Source organism: Muntiacus reevesi, chromosome 6 (genome assembly GCF_963930625.1).
Source record: "Muntiacus reevesi chromosome 6, mMunRee1.1, whole genome shotgun sequence".
Taxonomy (NCBI): Eukaryota; Metazoa; Chordata; class Mammalia; order Artiodactyla; family Cervidae; genus Muntiacus; species Muntiacus reevesi.
In genome coordinates, this window is record NC_089254.1 from 91,252,259 (window position 1) to 91,270,644 (window position 18,386).

At 50.3% G+C, this 18,386-nt stretch overlaps 1 protein-coding gene across 5 annotated transcripts in view; it reads right to left on the reverse strand.

Annotated features, from left to right (window-relative positions):
- The window catches only part of PLXNA4 (plexin A4), a 469,014-nt gene that overhangs the window by 380,895 nt on the left and 69,733 nt on the right, over positions 1-18,386 (reverse strand). For all 5 annotated transcript variants that reach the window (XR_010663653.1, XM_065938908.1, XM_065938911.1 and 2 more), the window contains exon 2: positions 15,630-16,881. Coding sequence is in view for 4 of the 5 variants with exons in the window: in XM_065938908.1 (XP_065794980.1) it covers positions 15,630-16,814 (1,185 nt within the window). In the remaining variant the exon portion in view is untranslated. The remainder of the gene's footprint in view (positions 1-15,629; positions 16,882-18,386) is intronic.

Genomic DNA, 18,386 nt, shown 5'->3' on the forward strand with positions numbered 1-18,386 from the left:
AGGGAGTGGCCCTTGCATGCCTGAGGCCAGAGCGTAGCTCTCTGAGGACACCACCCTCAGAGTCTGAGCCAAAACATCAGAGTAATTGCAGCACGGGAGGAGAGGAGAGCAGAGGGAGGTCCCACAGGGCCTGCAGACCCCGGGGGGCTGGGGTGTAGGGAGCAGATGCCAGGGCCCCTGGAAGGGAAGGCTAATTGGCGAACACCTTCAACAAACGAAGGCTGGAGCGGATTCCTGAGCACCCTGGGCAACAGGAGAGGAGAGTGTGTGCTCCTTCTGCCCTGGCCGAGCGCTCCCCTGGGCCCCATTAACAGTAAGATTAGAACTAGAGCCAGAGGAGCCAGGAAGGGGCTGGTCTCCGTGGTAATCAGGAGCCGGGCACGCCTGCAGGCCCTCTCCCCTGCCATTCCACAAATACCCACGAATGAGCTCTGGCCACCGCTCCAGTGCTTATTCATTAGACAGAAGCTTCATTCTTACCAGGGAAAGAGATTAGGGTCTGCTGCATGGGAATGTATGCAGTGGGCACCTCTGTGAACAGACCCCAAAACCTTGGACAGGGCCATAGTCTCTGGGATCCCTTCTGGCCCATGATGAAGATACCAGATCTGCTTTCCACAGATGTCCTCATGGGGTGCCTGACTTGTAAAGTGAGACTGGTGATCCACTGGATTCCAGGGACTGGCCATGAGCTCAAGGATGGCACCAAGTTTTAGGCATGTTTGTACCCTTAGCTCTGTTCCTGGTTCTTAATAGGTTAAGACATATATATTAAATGGAAAATGCATGGATGAATTGATGGGTGACCAAATAAAGACCTGAGTCTCAAAACAGCTAACACTATTTTGGAACTAGAGCCAGGAAGCCTAGTTAGAATCCCAGCTCCACCACTTGGTGCTGTGTGACCTTGGGCAAGTTATTGAACTTCTCTGTGCCCCAGGTTTTCATGGATAGTATAGGAATAATAATAATAATAATAGCATTTACTTTCCAGTGCTGTGGAGAGGATTCAATGGCTAATTCATGAAGAACAATGTCTGGCACTTAGTAAGTGCTAAGAGTGTCAGGCTTCCCATGTGGCTCAGTGGTAAAGAATCCACCTGCCAATGCAAGAGACCTGAGTTCGATTCCCGGGTTGAGAAGATCCCCTGGAGAAGGAAATGGCAACCCACTCCAGTATTCTTGCCTGGGAAATCCCATGGATAAAGGGGTCTGGTAGGCTACAGTCCATGGGGTCTCGAAAGAGCGGGATATAACTTAGCAACTAAACAGCAACAACGAACAAGACCGTATTTAGCTCTAGTTACTGCTGGTCATCCTTATGCATGTGTGAAAGGCACTTAGTCGTGTCCGACTCTTTGTGACCCCACGGACTATACAGTTCATGGAATTCTCCAGGCCAGAATACTGAAGTGGGTAGCCTTTCCCTTCTCCAGGGGATCTTCCCAACCCAGGGACTGAACCCAGGTCATCCATAGACAATTCAAATAGTCTTTGTAAGTCTTAGCATCTTTGGGGAAATTCATGATACTTGTCCCTGAGAAGTGTGATCAAGATTAAAGGCACTAAGGTTATCAAGATGAAAGAGCAAAGGTGGTTCTTCCTAAAGATTTATCAGGTCAATGAGGCTGAATAAAGGAGAAATAGTCTTAGGTCCAGAAGAGTTAGGGCTGGGTGTGTGTGTTAGTCCCTCTGTCACGTCCGACTCTGAGATCTGAGAGGATCTTGCCCAGAGAATTCCATGGACTGTAGCCCACCAGGCTCCTTTGTCCATAGAATTCTCCAGGCAAGAAAACTGGAGTGGGGTGCCATTCCCTTCTCCAGGGGATCTTCCCAATCCAGATATCAAACCAGGGTCTCCTGCATTGCAGGCACATTTTTTACTGTCTGAGCAACCAAGGTAGCACTGGCTAGAGTTAGGGCTGCTCCTTAGGAATGCAAATTCTGGTCACCCCCACCCCAGATCTACTGGATCAGAAACTCTTGGAGCCGGGGCTCAGAGATCTATATCCTAACCCCTTCCCAGATGATTTAGTGAGAAGCACCGTCCCAGGTCACCAGAGGGGTCTCTTCCTGCCTGAGGGTGCCCAGCCTGACTAGGCCTGGAGGGAACACCATGTGACAAGCATAACCATGGGAGCAGGACCCACTAGGCCTGGAGGCAGGGGGGCCCCGTGGCAGCCTCCCCGAGCCGAGCAGCGGTGGCGGCGGTGGCGTGGGGAGCCAGAGCTGACACTCCGAATTACAATCTAATAGCTTACCGTGCTTACCTCGCACTCAGCGGCAAAGGTTACCGTGCAATTACGTGTCGCTACATACAAATGACAGAGCAGTTACGGTTACTTTACCAATTACAGGGAAATTGCTCCCACTCTGCAGAGAGACTGGCACTCTGAAAAGCTCTATCATCTCCACAGAAAGGGGATTTTAAGTGCTGGCAGCATCCTTCCTGCTCAGTCTCCCCAGGATGCAGGGCAGAGCTGCAGAACAGCCACCCAAGGACCCCAGTGGCCTCTGCGGAGACCCTCTGAGAGGCCTGAAAAAGGAGTAGACCTGGGAGACAGTGGGCATCACCCTCCAACCCCTGCCCCACCATCACCCTCATAACCTGGGACAATCTATCCTGAAGACCTCCGGTGATGAGGCCTTGGGTGGGGACCTGATTCTGAAATCACTCTTCATCCTGGCTAGCATGGCCCCCGGCCTGGTTCCAGATGCATGCTTCTTACCGGGTGGAGCTGTTTTAGCCCCACCTTTAGTCACCCTACCTTTGCAGAAACCCCAGATGGAGTCCTTATTATGGAAAGATCAGAACTAGAACAGAGCTCAGTGGTCCAAAAGCAGTGCTAATGAGATAAAGATCACCAGGTCCATGCCCCTGTGGGTCAATTAGCTCAGCTCTGGGACCTGGTCTCTTCCATAGCCATAGGCTGCCCCTTTCACCCCAGATGTCCACTGTTTACAAATATCCCAGACTGATCCAAAGAAGGCTGACCAGGTGAGCCTGCAGAGATGGGCAAATCCTCCCTCTGGGGATACAGCTGCCAACTACTCTGAGCTGGAAGCCGCCGTCTCTGAACCCAGGAAGGAAAAATACAAGGTCAGACCTGGTCCTCCCATTGGTAGCTTCTGGCCCAGGAGAGAGAGGAATCCTTCCATCTGGGAGCAAACTGGTTCTCCAGCTCTCTCTGAAGGCAAAAGTAGCATCCAGCCTCAAGCCGCCTAGGCCTGAGCACTCCACACCCACCCTCAAAACTAAAAGGCTGGACCATTATGGGGAAAAAGGCATCAGAGACCTTCCCAAGCTCACCCACTGTGGGGCCTCCAGTTGGGCCTTTTTCCATCCAACTCTTGGTCTCTTAGGCTACTGGAACTCTCTGTTTCCACTAGAGGACACTAAGGCACTAAATGAAGACAACAGGATTTACTGTCCCTCACTGATTACTTTGCTTAAGAACGTTTAGGAGGATCTACTAGGCACCAAGCAGCAAGTGAGGACCTAACAATAGAAAGATGGCTTGGAGGACCTGCAGATCAGGTCCATGACTAGACAAGGCCATGTATGCCCAGCTTTAGGTGTGCACCAGTGCTGGAAGGACAGAGAGTGGGCCCATGACTGCTGAGGGGGGCAGTAAGGTTTCAAGGAAGAGGCAACATTGGGGGTCAATTGTGGGTTCTCCATCCATGACAGGGCACGGTCATGCTTTCACACACTGTGCAATTTCAGAGGAAAATGACCCCAGGGCTGAGAACTGAACAGTCCCATTTTACAGAAGAGATAAACGGAGACTTAGAGAGTGAAATGACCTCTCGTGTTTTACCAAGCTACTGAGAAATAGATACCAGAACCCTAAATTCCCAGTCTGGAGGGGGAAAAAAGTGGTATTACATAGAGGCTTCCTCTAGGGTGCTGGAGGGTGGCCCCAAAGGGAGGAGGATCAGGGAACTGGTCTCTCAACATGTCAGGATGAGAGAGGCTGCTGGAGGGGCAGGCCTGACTTCTTTTTGCTACCATCCAGGAAAAGCCTTCTCCCTTTCTGTGATTTCTGGGAGGAACCGACCCTCCTGTCTGGAGGAGGCCCTTAGCCAGTCATCAGAGTGGGCTTCCTCCTTTCCTGGGCCAACCTGTCCCTAAGGAGAGGGAAAGCTGAAGTTTAGAAAAGAAAAACAAGTTAGGAGAAAAAGAGGTGCCTGTTGATGTGGAAGAGTAAAGGCCTTGAGATTCTTCATGCTCAGCGGCCCCAAACACATACCCACTAATTAATTACACTTACACTTACACACACACACACACACACACTGGGAGCTGACCAGAATAGAGCTCCACAGGAAACAGGGAATAGGTGAATTACACATGAGGGATTCCTTTATAAAGGGAGATATTGATCAGGTAAGTACAGTAGCTCATGTCTAAATACAGACTCTAGCTGTATATCTCTGCAGTGCAGGAAGGTAATGATCCCGCTTATTGGGGCCAGATCTCAAATAGAACCACTGACCCCACAGCACTCCTAGACGTGCCAGGCTCCAATGCCCACAGTGTATCTCTCCCTGGAGGCGACTCTGTGTGCCCTCTGACAGCAGAGCGGGAGGGAAGCAGGGAGAACCCTCAGGGAGGCAGGAACCTCATGGGGAGGCTCTGGTTGGCTTAAGGTTGCTTTCATCAGAAAGCTTGTTTCACCATAAGATATTCCCATGTGCCTTGAACACTCGTTTCTAAAACAAAAAAAGAGATCCAAAAACTCAGACAATATCGCCCTACGATTGCTTACTACGATTGTTTTTCACAAACTTTCCTCTTTTTCATAATTTCTAACCCTCTCCAAAGCTCTACCCAGGGCCCAGGCTGATCCCAGGCAAACTCACTTCAGAGCCAGAGAAACCCCAGTAGAGGCAAAGGTTGGCCCCACACCTCGGCCATGAGCCCAGATATCAAGAAAAGAGCATGAAGGAGACCTCATCCACTTAGTTACTAACACATTATCTCCGAATGGCTCTTCATTGTGTCTTTTTCAATGAGATTGAAGGAGAAATTATTGTGCAGAGAAAGAGAGAGGAAGCCAGCAAACCTCAGTCACAGTAACTTGGTTCGACCAACACATTATTGAAGGGGCTTTGTGAAAAGTGTCTTGGGGTTGGAAAAAGAACCCAATGAATCACACCAAGATTCCCAACGAGCTATGCGCCCTGTTTCTAAGCATCTCACAGAGATGGGTACCAAAATACAAGTCATCTAAGTGGCCATTGTCTCATCCTGATAACAAGTTATCTTTCTAATAGGCAACTAATGCCACTAATTCGAGCTGCCCACCCCAGGCAGTAACCAATGGCGAGTCATAGCAATGCACCCCTCCTAGGAATTGCTGAGCATGGCAGGCAAAGAGCAGCTCCAAGTCAGGAACCCCAGGGATTGAACCCCTGACCTTCTCCTCATTAGCTCAGCTGCTGAGAGCCCCAGGTTCCTCCCTCTGGGTAAGCAGAGAGGGCCATGACACCATGACCAGAGATTCAGGCTGGCCAAGCAAGAGAAGCATGAATGAAACCACTCGTCCAGTTCTGCGGGTAAACTCCACGATGGGTTCAGTGCAGAAGCCAAAGCTGGACCCCTGGGACAGACCAGGAAAGGCCTTGGAATGGCACTGAGTAAAACTCACATGGATGCTGGCCCTTTCCTTGGGTACCTTAAGCTTCAGAGGTCCCCAGAGGCTGCCTGTCAAGGACCAAGAGCCACCTCCCCATCCCCCAGCCCATCAATTCCACATCCCCACTGCTCTCCCTGTCTATTGCAGACAGCCTGAGCCGCCACCGGAACTGTAATTGGAGCGGGGCACACCACAATGATTAAGTTTGCGTGTTTTCTGGCCAGCGCTGGGAAGCAGTGGCCCGGCTCGCCAGGCTGAATTACGGGGGAGGTCATTCCCTTGTTAGGAGGAATAAATTTTATTAGCCCCAGTCTCGTTGCCATGCATCTTCCCCCTCTTCGCTCCTCGGGCCCTAGTGTGGGTCTGGATAATGTTGCCGGCATGCAGGATAAATCAGCCAAACAAATCCCATTATATTTTGGAACACTGACAGAGACACAGTAATGACACCAAGACTGGGAAAAGATGCGGGCTTTCTTCTCCCCCGGCTGATCCCGTTTCATATATGCAGACGGCATGCAGGGCCCAATTCACTAGGAGAAATTTAAAATATGTAAATTGAGAGACTGAATGGAGAACTCCGTGAGTTGTCTTTTTTCCTTCTTTCCACTAACTTTGTAAATGAAGTGACGCCAGCGCCATGCGCCAACGTGGAGCCATTCCCTTCTGCCTTACAAAAACCAGAGGAGCACAAGAAGGTGACCGCAGGGAGGATCTAGCTGGAAACATCTCCTCTCCTTCAAAGGCCTGGACTTTGCATTCATATCATGTGACGGATGCAGGGAAGGTGGGTGGGCACACTCCAGGCCTGGGATTCCGAACATAATGTCTGGGTCTGGCACAGCCCAAATTTCTCAAAAGCAGACATCAGTGGAGGAAAAAAACATAGGTATGAAAGCACAGCAATATTATTAAATCCCTTTCTGTCTCCTCAAGTGGTTACTGTAACCAAAGGAGACTATACGGATGATGCTGTGTTCTACAAATATAAGGTGCTCTGTGTCTATCATCATTTATGAATGTCTCTGTATTTCTCTTTCCCTAGGAGTCTCAGCACACTTTATTAAAGGGATATGGTTTTATCGCCTCCTTCTAAAAGATGAAATGCATGATTCAAAGCAAAAGGGAAACCACTCACCAGCTCAGTGACCTCTCACGAGCGGGACCTGGCTGAGACCCAAAGACCCAAGCTTGCAGGCCAGCATCTTGGCCAAGACGCCACCCTGAGAGGGTGATAGGAATTGAAGGAAAGGCATACCTGGATGGATAAGTTGGGCTGGTCTGGGTGCTGACCGAATGAGAGGCTCGGTTGCTGATTTGGGCTAGGCCCAAATTGCACACCGTCTAGGGGTGTGTGCCCACGAGTGTGTGTGTACACGGGTGTGTGTACATGGGTGTACTCATGGTGTGAGCTGCTGTGTGTGGTGTGGGGGTGTGGGGGAGGATCCACCACAGAAACGGGGAGCCTCGGGGGTGCCTTGCACAGGGTATGAGTGTAAGTGAGAAAGTGAAGCACAGCAGAGAGAGCGACAGAGAGAAAAGACAGGACAGACAGTGTGAGCTGGACATCCAGGCAGAGAGGATGCGTGTGCACGAGTGGGTGTGTACCAGGGTGCACGCTTCCGTGTGGGGCTTCATGAAGTCAGAGTCAGGCTCTCAGTATGAAGACATGGCAGGGCTGGCCCCATGTCCTCATCCCCCGTCTGGTAAACCCTGCCTTGTGGCCACGGCAGCTGTCTGTGTTAACATCTGCAGACCTGATTCCTGGATCTCATCACCCTCCCTGCTGGCCCGATGGGCTCCACAGTGGTTCCTGGGAGGTCACACCCAGCCGAGGGGGCCAGCTTCAGGCCCCTTCCTCTCACCAGGTCAGCTCATCATCTAGAGCTTGGCCACCATCAGGGACCCAAAGCACCGCATATACTTGGCTGGGATGCAACTTTTACTGCAAATGCTTTCTCCCAAAGAGAAAGAGGTAGGTGTCCTTTTCACCTGAATACTTGGGACAGAAGTCTTCTCAAGGGGAGGGGGAAAAGTTTGAATCTATAATGACTGGAGTTGTGACCTGGAAGCCCCCCAGAGCTAAACCAGAAGGGGTCATTGGGCTGTGAGGGGGGAGGGCTTGCACTGACATGAAAGGAGATTTGTGATGTGTTCTGGCAGGGGGACTTGAGTGTGGCGTATGGGCTGGGTCCCAGTGTGTGTGTGTGTGTTTGTGTGTGTGCGCGCGCATGCGCGCGTATGTCTCGAATGAAGTGGAGCTGAGGAAGGAGGGACGGGAGATCATGGTCTAAGAGAGGACTTTGGCTGAGCAGAAAGAGAAAGCCTTGCCTTGCACCATAAACAGGATACACCCATCTAGTCAGAGCCACGCTTCCTGCCGACAGGAAAAGAAAACAGTCCGAGCAGATGGGCACAATCCAGCCCCCGGAGCCTGGGGTGGCTGCCTGGCCGTTCCGGATACGGACTCTGGTGGAGTGTCAGGATCCCAGGCGCCAGACCTCACTGAGTGGCCATCCAGGCTCGGCTGGGAGGCCAGCCCGCGTCCAGGGAGTGACCCTGTCCCCTCCCAGGGCTGCCCTGTGAGAGCTGTGGACGTGAGTCAGAGCGACAGCCCACACCAGCGGGTTCTCCCCACTGCCGGATGCGAAGCGAAGCTTAGGGTTAAAAATGAAAAGCTCGGTCCGAGTGCCTCTGTGAGTCTGAACGGGACTGGCAAGTAAACCTCGAAGTCGAGAAGACGCCTGATCTGGCAACGGCTCTCAATCAGGGTCTCCAGGAAACGTGAGGGATTTCCTGGTTCTGCAGGGACTGCAGAGTGCCATGGGCACATAGGGCTCTACAGTCCAGCAATGCAAGTGCCCAATGCCACCAATCATCCCCCTGCCCCAGGTCCCACTACAGCCCTATCGATAAACACCAGTGGGAAGAGCCCCAGGCTGAGAATTAGGATGTATAGAAGGTTCTGGTCCACCGATTACATGACCTTCGGTGAAGTCCTTGACTTTTCTGATCCTCCATTTCCTCAACTAGATGGGATGTCTGCCTTTCCTATTATCCCACAGAACTGCTGGGAGAAGAAGAGAAAGTAATGAAGCCCTTTATAAGTTGTCAGACCCCACAAGGCCTCTCCAGTGGGACTGTCAGGTGGCTCGGAGGCCAACATGCTCTGCTTGGAGGCTAGACAGGGGCGATGCGGGGATTCTGGTCACAGTTTCTGCCCCGTGGACCAATGTCTTCTATTGGACAGTCACTCTAAGTTCAAGTCTTGGAGGCGCAGATTAAGCAGCTGAGGTCTCGTGGCTTAGATAGTAAAGAATCTGCCTGCGATGCGGGAGACCCAGGTTCAGTCCCTGTGTTGAGAAGATCCCCTGGAGGAGGGCATGGCAACCCACTCCAATATTCTTGCCTGTATAATTCCACGGACAGAGGAGCCTGGCGGGCTATAGTTCAGGGGGTCACAAAGAGTTGGAGACTGACGTTTTCTGCCCTATCCAGGCTTCTCAGCATTAAAGCTGATGCTGCCTAACTCCTACACCCACTTCTCAACTGGTTCCAAACTTAGGGAAGACTTAAGTGGCGTGAGTGATGGTCACTCCCAGGGCCACAGCCCTTGTTCCCATCACAGAGGCTATAATGACCTGCTCAGAGGCATCTCTCTTCTGGACTCCTAGGCTCCTAGAGACTGATGTCATTTCATGATTCTTGGCATCAGCCAGGAGAGAGTACATTGCCAAGGGTCTAATAAAAATTTCATCCATTCATTAACTCATTTGTAGGCAGAAGGTCTAGTGTTCTGTAGATGACCCCAGAAGGCTGAAGAAAGGGTGAGGAGGTGTAGATAGCTATGCCTGGGGAGCACTAGGATGCCCGGCTTCTCCACCCACGAAGAACACAAGGTCTTGGAGCCCAACAGCACACTCTCCTGCCTGGTGGCCTACTCCAGGTCAGGATTCTTAGGGCTCCCAGAAAGGGACAGAGAACTGTTACCTTAGCCTGCTCAGGTCATGGGACATGACAATAGCCTCAAGCTATGAGCTTCTCACTCCAGTTGCAGACAGAAGAAGGTTTGGGGAGACCAGGCAGCAGCCTTTAAAGGGACCAAAGATAGAGACCATCTCAGTGCTGAAGAGCAGAAACACAGAAATTACACCACCATCCTTAACCCTCACCCTTGGATGCTCACCAGCAAAGGACCTTAGGCTGGTCTACAGTCTCCTAAATCCTAAGACACACTGGGAGAAGGCCTGGTCGATCCCTCTAGGACCCATCCTCTGCCCAGACCTTCCTGAGGTCCTTAGCGCAATTTTCAGACACCAGCCCATTTGATCTTGGATACCTCTTTCCATCCAGGCTGGGGGAAAAAAAAAAAAACAGCCCCCAAGAAGGAATCGGCCAGAAGACAAAGGCAGAAGTTTCTTCCCTCTTCCCCCACTCCACCCTCCCCAAGCACCAGCAAACACCCGGGCTGCTTCCCCAGCCTCTACACCCAATGCCCATTCTGGGATTTGCATCTGCAACATGCACTGACACTCACAGGGACACAATCCAATGAGGAGGCCACTCCTCACTGACTGGCCCTTATCCATGATGGGGGCTCAACAAGACTTCCCTGGTTATCCAAGAGTAAAGACAACAGGCTGCTCCCTGAGGATCTGCAGATCAAGACTCCAGGTTCCCAGCCAAAGTCTGTCCTCTCACCTGGTCACCAGACTATGGGCCACCACATGGTTCTATTGATGCCTCACACATGCAGACTCTCAGACCTCATCTTCCCTGAGTACAGCCGGATGCAGCAGGGACCTGGTGAGGAGCTGGGCCTCAGGTTCATACTGCTTCCTGCTCGTAGTCCTGGAGGCATGAGCTCAGGGGAAGAAATGTGAATCCCAGAAAATGGAAGAGACCTGAAAAGCCTGAAGAGCACCATGGGGCAAGTATTCTAGCTCAAGGAATTAGGACAACAAGAGTGCATTTAAAACGAGTCACTGGGCAAAAGGGATGGACTTCCAGTTATAAAATAAGTTAGTCTTGGGATGTAATGTAGAGCATGGTGATACGTTCATGTTACTGTGTAGTATGGGCTTCCCAGCAGGTGCTAATGGTAAATACCTGCCTGCCAATTCAGGAGACAAAAGAGATACAGATTCAATCCCTGGTTTGGGAAGACCCCCTGAAGGAGGGAATAGCAATCTACTCCAGTATTCTTGCTATGGACAGGGGAGCATGGCGGGCTACAGTCCATGGGGTTGCAAAGAGTCAGACACAACTGAAGCAACTTAGCATGTACACACTGTGTTATATATTTGAGAGTTGCTAAGAGAGTACAAACTGTGGAAGATTCTTCAAGAGATGGGAATACCAGACCACCTGACCTGCCTCCTGAGAAATCTATATGCAGGTCAGGAAGTAACAGTTAGAACTGGACATGGAACAACAGACTGGTTCCAAATCGGGAAGAGAGTACATCTAAGCTGTATATTGTCACCCTGATTATTTAACTTATATGCAGAGTACATCATGAGAAATGCTGGGCTGGATGAAGCACAAGCTGGAATCAAGATTGCTGGGAGAAATATCAATAACCTCAGATATGCAGATGACACCACCCTTATGGCAGAAAGCAAAGAAGAACTAAAGAACCTCTTGAAGAAAGTGGAAGAGGAGAGTGAAAAAGTTGGGTTAAAACTCAACATTCAGAAAACTAAGATCACGGCATCTGGTCCCATCACTTCATGGCAAATAGATGGGGAAACAGTAGAAACAGCGAGAGAATATTTTTTGGGCTCCAAAATCACTGCAGATGGTGACTGCAGCCATGAAATTAAAAGGCACTTGCTCTTGGAAGAAAAGTTATGACCAACCTAGACAACTTATTAAAAAGCAGAGACATTACTTTGCCAACGAAGATCCATCTAATCAAAGCTATGATTTTTCCAGTAGTCATGTATGGATATGAGAGTTGGACTATAAAGAAAGCTGAGCACTGAAGAATTGATGTTTTTGAACTGTGGTGTTGGAGAAGACTCTTGAGAGTCCCTTGGGATGTAAGGAGATCCAGCCAGTCCATCCTAAAGGAAGTCAATCCTGAATATTCATTGGAAGGACTGATGCTGAAGCTGAAACTCCAATACTTTGGCCACCTGATGCGAAGAACTGACTCATTGGAAAAGACCCCGATGCTGGAAAAGATTGAAGGTGGGAGGAGAAGGGGACGACAGAGGATGAGATGGTTGGATGGCGACATGAGTTTGAGTAAACTCCGAGAGTTGATGATGGACAGGGAGGCCTGGTGTGCTGCAGTCTATGGGGTCACAAAGAGTTGGACATGACTGAGCGACTGAACTGAACAGAGTAGAGGTTTGTTTTCTGTTTTTAATATAATTGCTTTACAATGTTGCGTTAGTTTCTGCTGTACTATATGAATCAGCTAAATGTATACATATATCCCCTCCCTCTTGAGCCTCCCTCCCATGCCCCCATCCCATCCCTCTAGGTCATCACAGAGCACTGAGCTGAGCTCCCTGTGTTATGCAGCAGCTTCCCACTAGCTACCTATTTTACACATGGCAGTGTATATATGTCAATGCTACAAGAGAATAGATCTTAAAAGTTCTGGTCATAAGGAAATATCTAACTATGTACAGTGATGGACTGTTAACTAGACTCTTGCAGTGATCATTTTGCAGTATATACAAATATTGAACCATTATGCTGTACGTCTGAAATTAATGTCATGTTACATGTCAATTTCACCTCAACTTTAAAATGAACCACTTTGCAAGCTCTTTGAGCTGTAACTATGACAAAACCTATAAGGGACCCAACCCTACAAAACATAAGTCCTAAAGTCAGCCTCCTGTGCCTTACACACCCCTCCTCCACTTTCCTGCAGCTGAAACGTCACAGGACAGAGGTCATCTGAGATAGGGTTCCCTTTCTCAGGCCTCAAGGGAATCTGGGACTCGGAGGCAACAAAATTCTAGAATTCATCCCATCCCCATCTCTCATTGCCTCAAGGTAAGAAGGCAAAAGAGAAAGGAATGCAATGGCCTTGAGGATGAAGAGTGCGGGAAAAGCTGGGTTTGCAAACAGTGTGCCCGAGAGGGCTCCTCATCGGGAATGCTCAGGAGCCTGGCCTGGCTGATGGCGGGTGAAACCTGTGTGGTCTGGGCTGAGGCCAAAAGAACCATAGTCTAGCCCCAGAGCAAAGTAACTCGAGCATCGGCTGAATCAAAGGAAACTGATACTGTGCATTAAAAGCCAGTGTGGCCTTTTAGACTGGCCGGGGAGACAGCCCCAGCCCTGTGTGGAGTTTCTGGCCTCCTCCTTTCTGCTCTCAACCCTGAACTTGCCTCGAACTTGAAAAGGCTAATTAAAGCCCAAAGAAAAATCAAAAGCTTGTTATCTGGCTCCATTAGTCCCAGTACTGGCATTAGCCTGTCTTGCAAAGCTCCCTTTCCTCTGTTCTCTCCAAGGCCGCCAGGCGGATGTTAGGACCTACAGCTCTGCAGACTCCCCGTGATGAACTCTGCTTTTTGTGCTATGGCAGGGAGCAAGGGCGAGACAAATGCTTGCCTGTGGGCAATCAGGTTGATCCGCGCCGCTGATTTTACTCCCAAAAGCATCGCCCCAAAAGACAGGCTAGGAGCAAGTTTTCTGCAGCAAAAATAGCCAACCCCTTTAATCTTAAAACAACTAGCTGTTAAGTAATCACACAGCATAAACTTACTATTTTCTAAAACAGGGAGCATGCGCGTGAGCTCATGGGGATATTTCTTGTGTACATGCATATGCATGTGTATAGAGGTGTGTGTGGGCATGTGTGCAAGCGTGGTGGTGAGAGGCAAGGGTTTTCTCCTCAAATGCAGTCTTTGCCATGCACACACAAAGTATGTGACTTAGGGCAACTCACTCAAGTTGTTGGGCCTCAAAACAAAGGTATAGACTGGGCGATCTCTGAGCACCTTCCCATGGAAACACTCTTAGGGCGTTTCCCCTAGGGACCTACATTTGAGTGTGTAATAAACATACACACAGCACAGCATCTGGCCTGTCATTCATTGCCTTCATGTGGGAGCTGTCCACAGCCCAGGAAGTCCATGAACCCATTTTATAGATTCTTGAGTGGATCACCTACTGCCCAAATCAAAGTCTCTAGGGCTCAGCAGACACAAGGGAGTCCCCTCCATTCCCTGGCCTCAAGTCCCCTCAATGTGTTGCTTCTTTCTTTGGCTCGTGGTGCCTCTTCAATGCCTCTTCAATTCCCTTTGTGACACTAGGGGGTCTCCTGGCTTTTCAGGACCCCCAAGAAGAAATGACACCTTTTCATTTCAGCCACTGGAAAACTCATCACTAGAAAACAGCCTGAGCCTAAATGCCAGAGCACCAAAGACAAACTTTGGGTGGCAAGTGAGTTCCTTCTTTCTCTTCCTCTCCCCTGCCATCACCCCAAATCCTAGTGCCCCGAGGAATGACCTCACCACATGCTAGGGGTGGGTGCCAGTGTCCTCTGAGGGCTGCTTGGCAAGCAGCCACACTTTATGAACAAAACTTGCACTTCTGTAATCAATCCAAATACCCTCTCCTAATATGGGATTCCACCAAAGTTTGACTAGGAGTCAAGAACTACATCCACACAAATGCATGCTTCTACCTGATGAGTGAACTGACTTTTCTTCTCCTACACTAATATTATGGGATAGATTTTCTCAAACAAGGTTCATAATTTTTCAAATGGACAATAAATAGGAAAAAGGGAAAGGAGAGTGACATAGGGCATATAAGATGCCAATAGCTAAACCTTCCAAGTCACTTGAAGAGTGGTTGAGAAAAAAACAACCATGAAGATGAACAGAAGTCAAGCCATAGAAAGGCAGATGTTTTTCACTTTGGTCACAAGTGGGTTAGGTTGGGAGAGGCAGGAGTCTGTGTCACCCGTAGCACCTGTGGTCACCCAGCAACCTGAGGTCCAGTCTGTCCATCAGGACCGTTGGCAGGCTTCCCAAACCAACCCTTCATTCTCCCCTTCCTCCAGTTTCCTTCAGCCCTTCTGTCACCCAGCACTGCTCCATGACTGCTTCTGGACATTGTGACATATCTTTTCCATGGAACTGTTCACAGAGAAGATGCTTAACAAATGCAGTTTCCTAAGCAAGCTCTGTTTTTCATCTATGTTCACTGGACTCTCATCCTATTCCTTCTGATCTTATTTTGCCATTTCCTAAAGACACAAGGGGCTAAAAACATACCTCTTCAGAAGTTCTACATCTACTCCAAATGTGAAATGACTGCCTTCCCTACTCCCAGTAGTGGTTTTACTCTAAGCTCTCCCCCCATCACCCAATGGTTTTATTCTACGCTCCCAGAAGGGTGATTAACAGGTGTGGTTGGTAAGAAGGTGGGTACACCAGTGCAAGTTCAATGAACGAGGTGAGGCATCCAAAGCCAGTGCTCTGGGACAGTCTGGAGGGATATGGTGGGGAGGGAGGTGGGAGGGGGGGTTCAGGATGGGTGGACACACATATACCTGTGGCTGATTCATGTTTATGTATGGCAAAAAAATCACAATGTTGTAATATAATTTTCCTCCAATTAAAATAAATCAATTAATTAAAAAAATAGAAGCTGGGTACACATCTGGTATCTCAGCACACACAATGCAGCCTTCAACAATGCCTGGTCCACACGGAATGTACAGCATACAATTCCCGCCTATTCTAGCCCCGCCTCTTTCAGTCAGTGAGCCAATCAGAATAGGGAAAAGTGCCGATAGGAAATCTACATTCAGCTCTGGCTCTGACTCTCATAAGCTCAGTGCCAGTAGTCACAGCATGCCTGAGCTGGTGATGATCCGAATCTAAGGAGCCCCAGAGGTGGGATATATTTGTCTTGTCTACAAAATGGGACAGGTGGTTCACACCCTGTGGAGGTCACAACCTGGGCCTCCTCACTGTGCCCTCCCGGCCCGCAGGTCCTCCCTGGACTCACCGCGCTGCTGCAGGGAATGTCCTTCACCTTGAGCCAGGCCAGGTCCAGCGTGCCCTCGCCCCGGTAGCAGGACTGCAGCCGCTCCTTAATGCGGTCGTTGATCTGCTTCAGGATGAAGATGCATAAGGCCGACTCATCCAGGGATTTCATCTTCCGCTTTTGGCCTTTGGAGAAGACAGTGAAGAGGAGGTCGTCCTCTGGGCGGACCCCGAGGGTCTGGGCGAGCACAGCCCCAGCTTTGGACAGGTAGGCGGCCTGCAGCAGGCGGTACTCCACCCCACCACGCTCACAGCCAATGGGCACCTCCACATAGGAGTTGAAGGCTGTGTCCTCCTTGCAAAGCCTCACAAGCTTGGACGTATAAACCTGCTCCTTTGTGGTGGAGCCCGGGGGAGACACCATCTCAGGCTGGAGGGTCAAAAAGTAGACAAAGTTGCCGCTGCTAAAGCCATAGACGTAGTAGATATCAAAGTCGGGGATGACGGTGAAGGTGTCTGAAGGGATCTTGATCATCGAGGCCACAAACTCGTCGTGGAAGACATATGCGAACATGCCGTCTGCCTCCGAGTTCTTGGTCAGTTTCCGGCTGGAGATGGTGGGGAAATACTCCGGCTTCCCATCCACAGCGGTGGCAATGAAGAGCTTGTCATCCAGGTTGTTGTAGGAGACGATCACCCCAAAGACAGAGCCACTCTCGTTGACCCCAGACAAGTAGTGCTCCTTCTTGTGGAAAGGCTCCCCCAGCTTGAAGAGGTCCTCCAGCCTCAGAAGCTTGCAGATGCCCTGGTACAGGCTCCCACAGGCGATCAGCCTGTTCTCTTTGTAGTCTATCAGCAGCATCTTGTTGACATTGTTGGTGGGGGTCAGGGGCTCGTTGCATGTCTGGACGATGCGGGGTGGGTAGCACTTGGGGTTGTCCTCGTCCGGCCCCGTCTGGTGGGTCACCAGGACCTTCAGGTCACTGGAGAGCTTGTAGATCCGATTGACAGCCCCCACGTAAATGTGCCCTGTCCTCTCGTCCACTACCAGGTGGTTGAAGCTCTCAGCAGGCTCCCCGCGGAACGTGACAAAAGACCGCTTCTGGGATGGTGGGGGCGACTGCCGGGGGAGCAGAGTGGAGGAACCCATCCCCACCATCAGGAGATGGGAGAGCAGGCAAGTCCAGTTCCAAGGCATGGCTTTCATTTCAGAGATGCGGCCTCGGGGCACGGGGCACTGGGCACAGCAGTGTCACGTGAGGAGGGCAGGCTCCCTGTGGGGGAAAGGAAAGAGGTGATGCTGATGACAAAGGTCAAGTCTTAGTTTCATCCCATAGCTTGTCTGGCTGGGCCCTCAGAGCATCCTACACACACTGAAAGATCTGCAAGGGGGGAAACTGGGGCTTGTCCCCAGCATACATGTATGAGTCAGCCCGAGCTAGTGGTGGCAGGCGGGCATGTCAGTAGTAGTACTAGTAATAAGATTAGCGATGGTAGCAACAGTGATAATGGTGATGGTAATGATGATGATAATGTTGATGTTGATGACAGATAGTCATTGCCCACAGAATGCCTGACTTTGCATCAGTCACTGTCCAGCATCTTCCAGGGATTCTCATTTCATTTGAACAAATTTTTAGTGCTGTGAATCTTCCACCTGCCCCCCACCCCGCCCCCCACTCACACACACACCCAGCTCTGCTGTCTTCTTTCTCTGTGCCCAGACACCCTTACATCTGCAGGTTACTTGCCCTCGGGCCGAGTTAGGTGCAGCCAACTGAGGATAATCAGCAGAAGCCCAGTGGGAGGGGGAGAGGCTAGGAAGAGGGGAGGTGGGCTGTGTGTACGCAGCCTCCCCATCCCCGGGGTCTGTGAATTGCTTCCTGTCTGCCTTCATTTGGTCCTGGGGGAGGTAACGGGCCTCTTGTGTTTTTGCCCCTAAATACCACCCTGCCTCTGAGGAGGCACCTGTTCAACAGCTCCTCTATTAACCTTTGTGCCAACGACCTGATTTGCATGTATGAGGTTTCCTACTAGGACCCTAACTAGCAGCCTCCGGATGTAAGTACCTCTGACACTCCCACTTTAACCTCTGAGCCACCAGGGAAGCCCTGACACTCCCACTTTAGAGCTGAGGGCAGGTATCCAAGGTGCACAGGTAAAAGCAGTAAAGGTCATCCAACATCCCTGGTGATCCTGTGGTTAAGAATCCACCTGCCAACAATGCAGGGGACATGGGTTTGATCCTTGGTCCAGAAAGATTCCACATGCCTCAGAGCAACTAAGCCCCTGAGCCACAACTAGTGAAGTTCTTGCACCTAGGGCCCATGCTTCTTCAAGGAGGGAAATCACTTCAATGAGTAGCCCATGGATTGCAACTGGAGAGTAGCCCCTCTCACCAGCACTAGAGAAAGCCCATGCACACCAACAAAGACCCAGCATAGCCAAAAATAAATAAAGTTTTTTAAATGCTATATATGTATAAACCTATACTTGAATAAACTGACTCATTTTTTTAAAAAAGCAAGAGAGGCCGACTCATACACACATGGAAACATCATACATGCAAATTAGGTCATTGGCACAAAGGTTAATTGAGGTCTACAGTCTTGTATTGTCCTGCTAAACCATTTCAGTCTACCCCAGCCAGGCACAGATGGGAACGTCCACCAGTGATGGCTTATACACAATCGACCAGTTCAAACAACGCTTCCTTGGGGACTGTCCATTACAGCTCCAGCCCCCTGGATCTGCACCTACTGCAGGGGAAGTTTCTCCT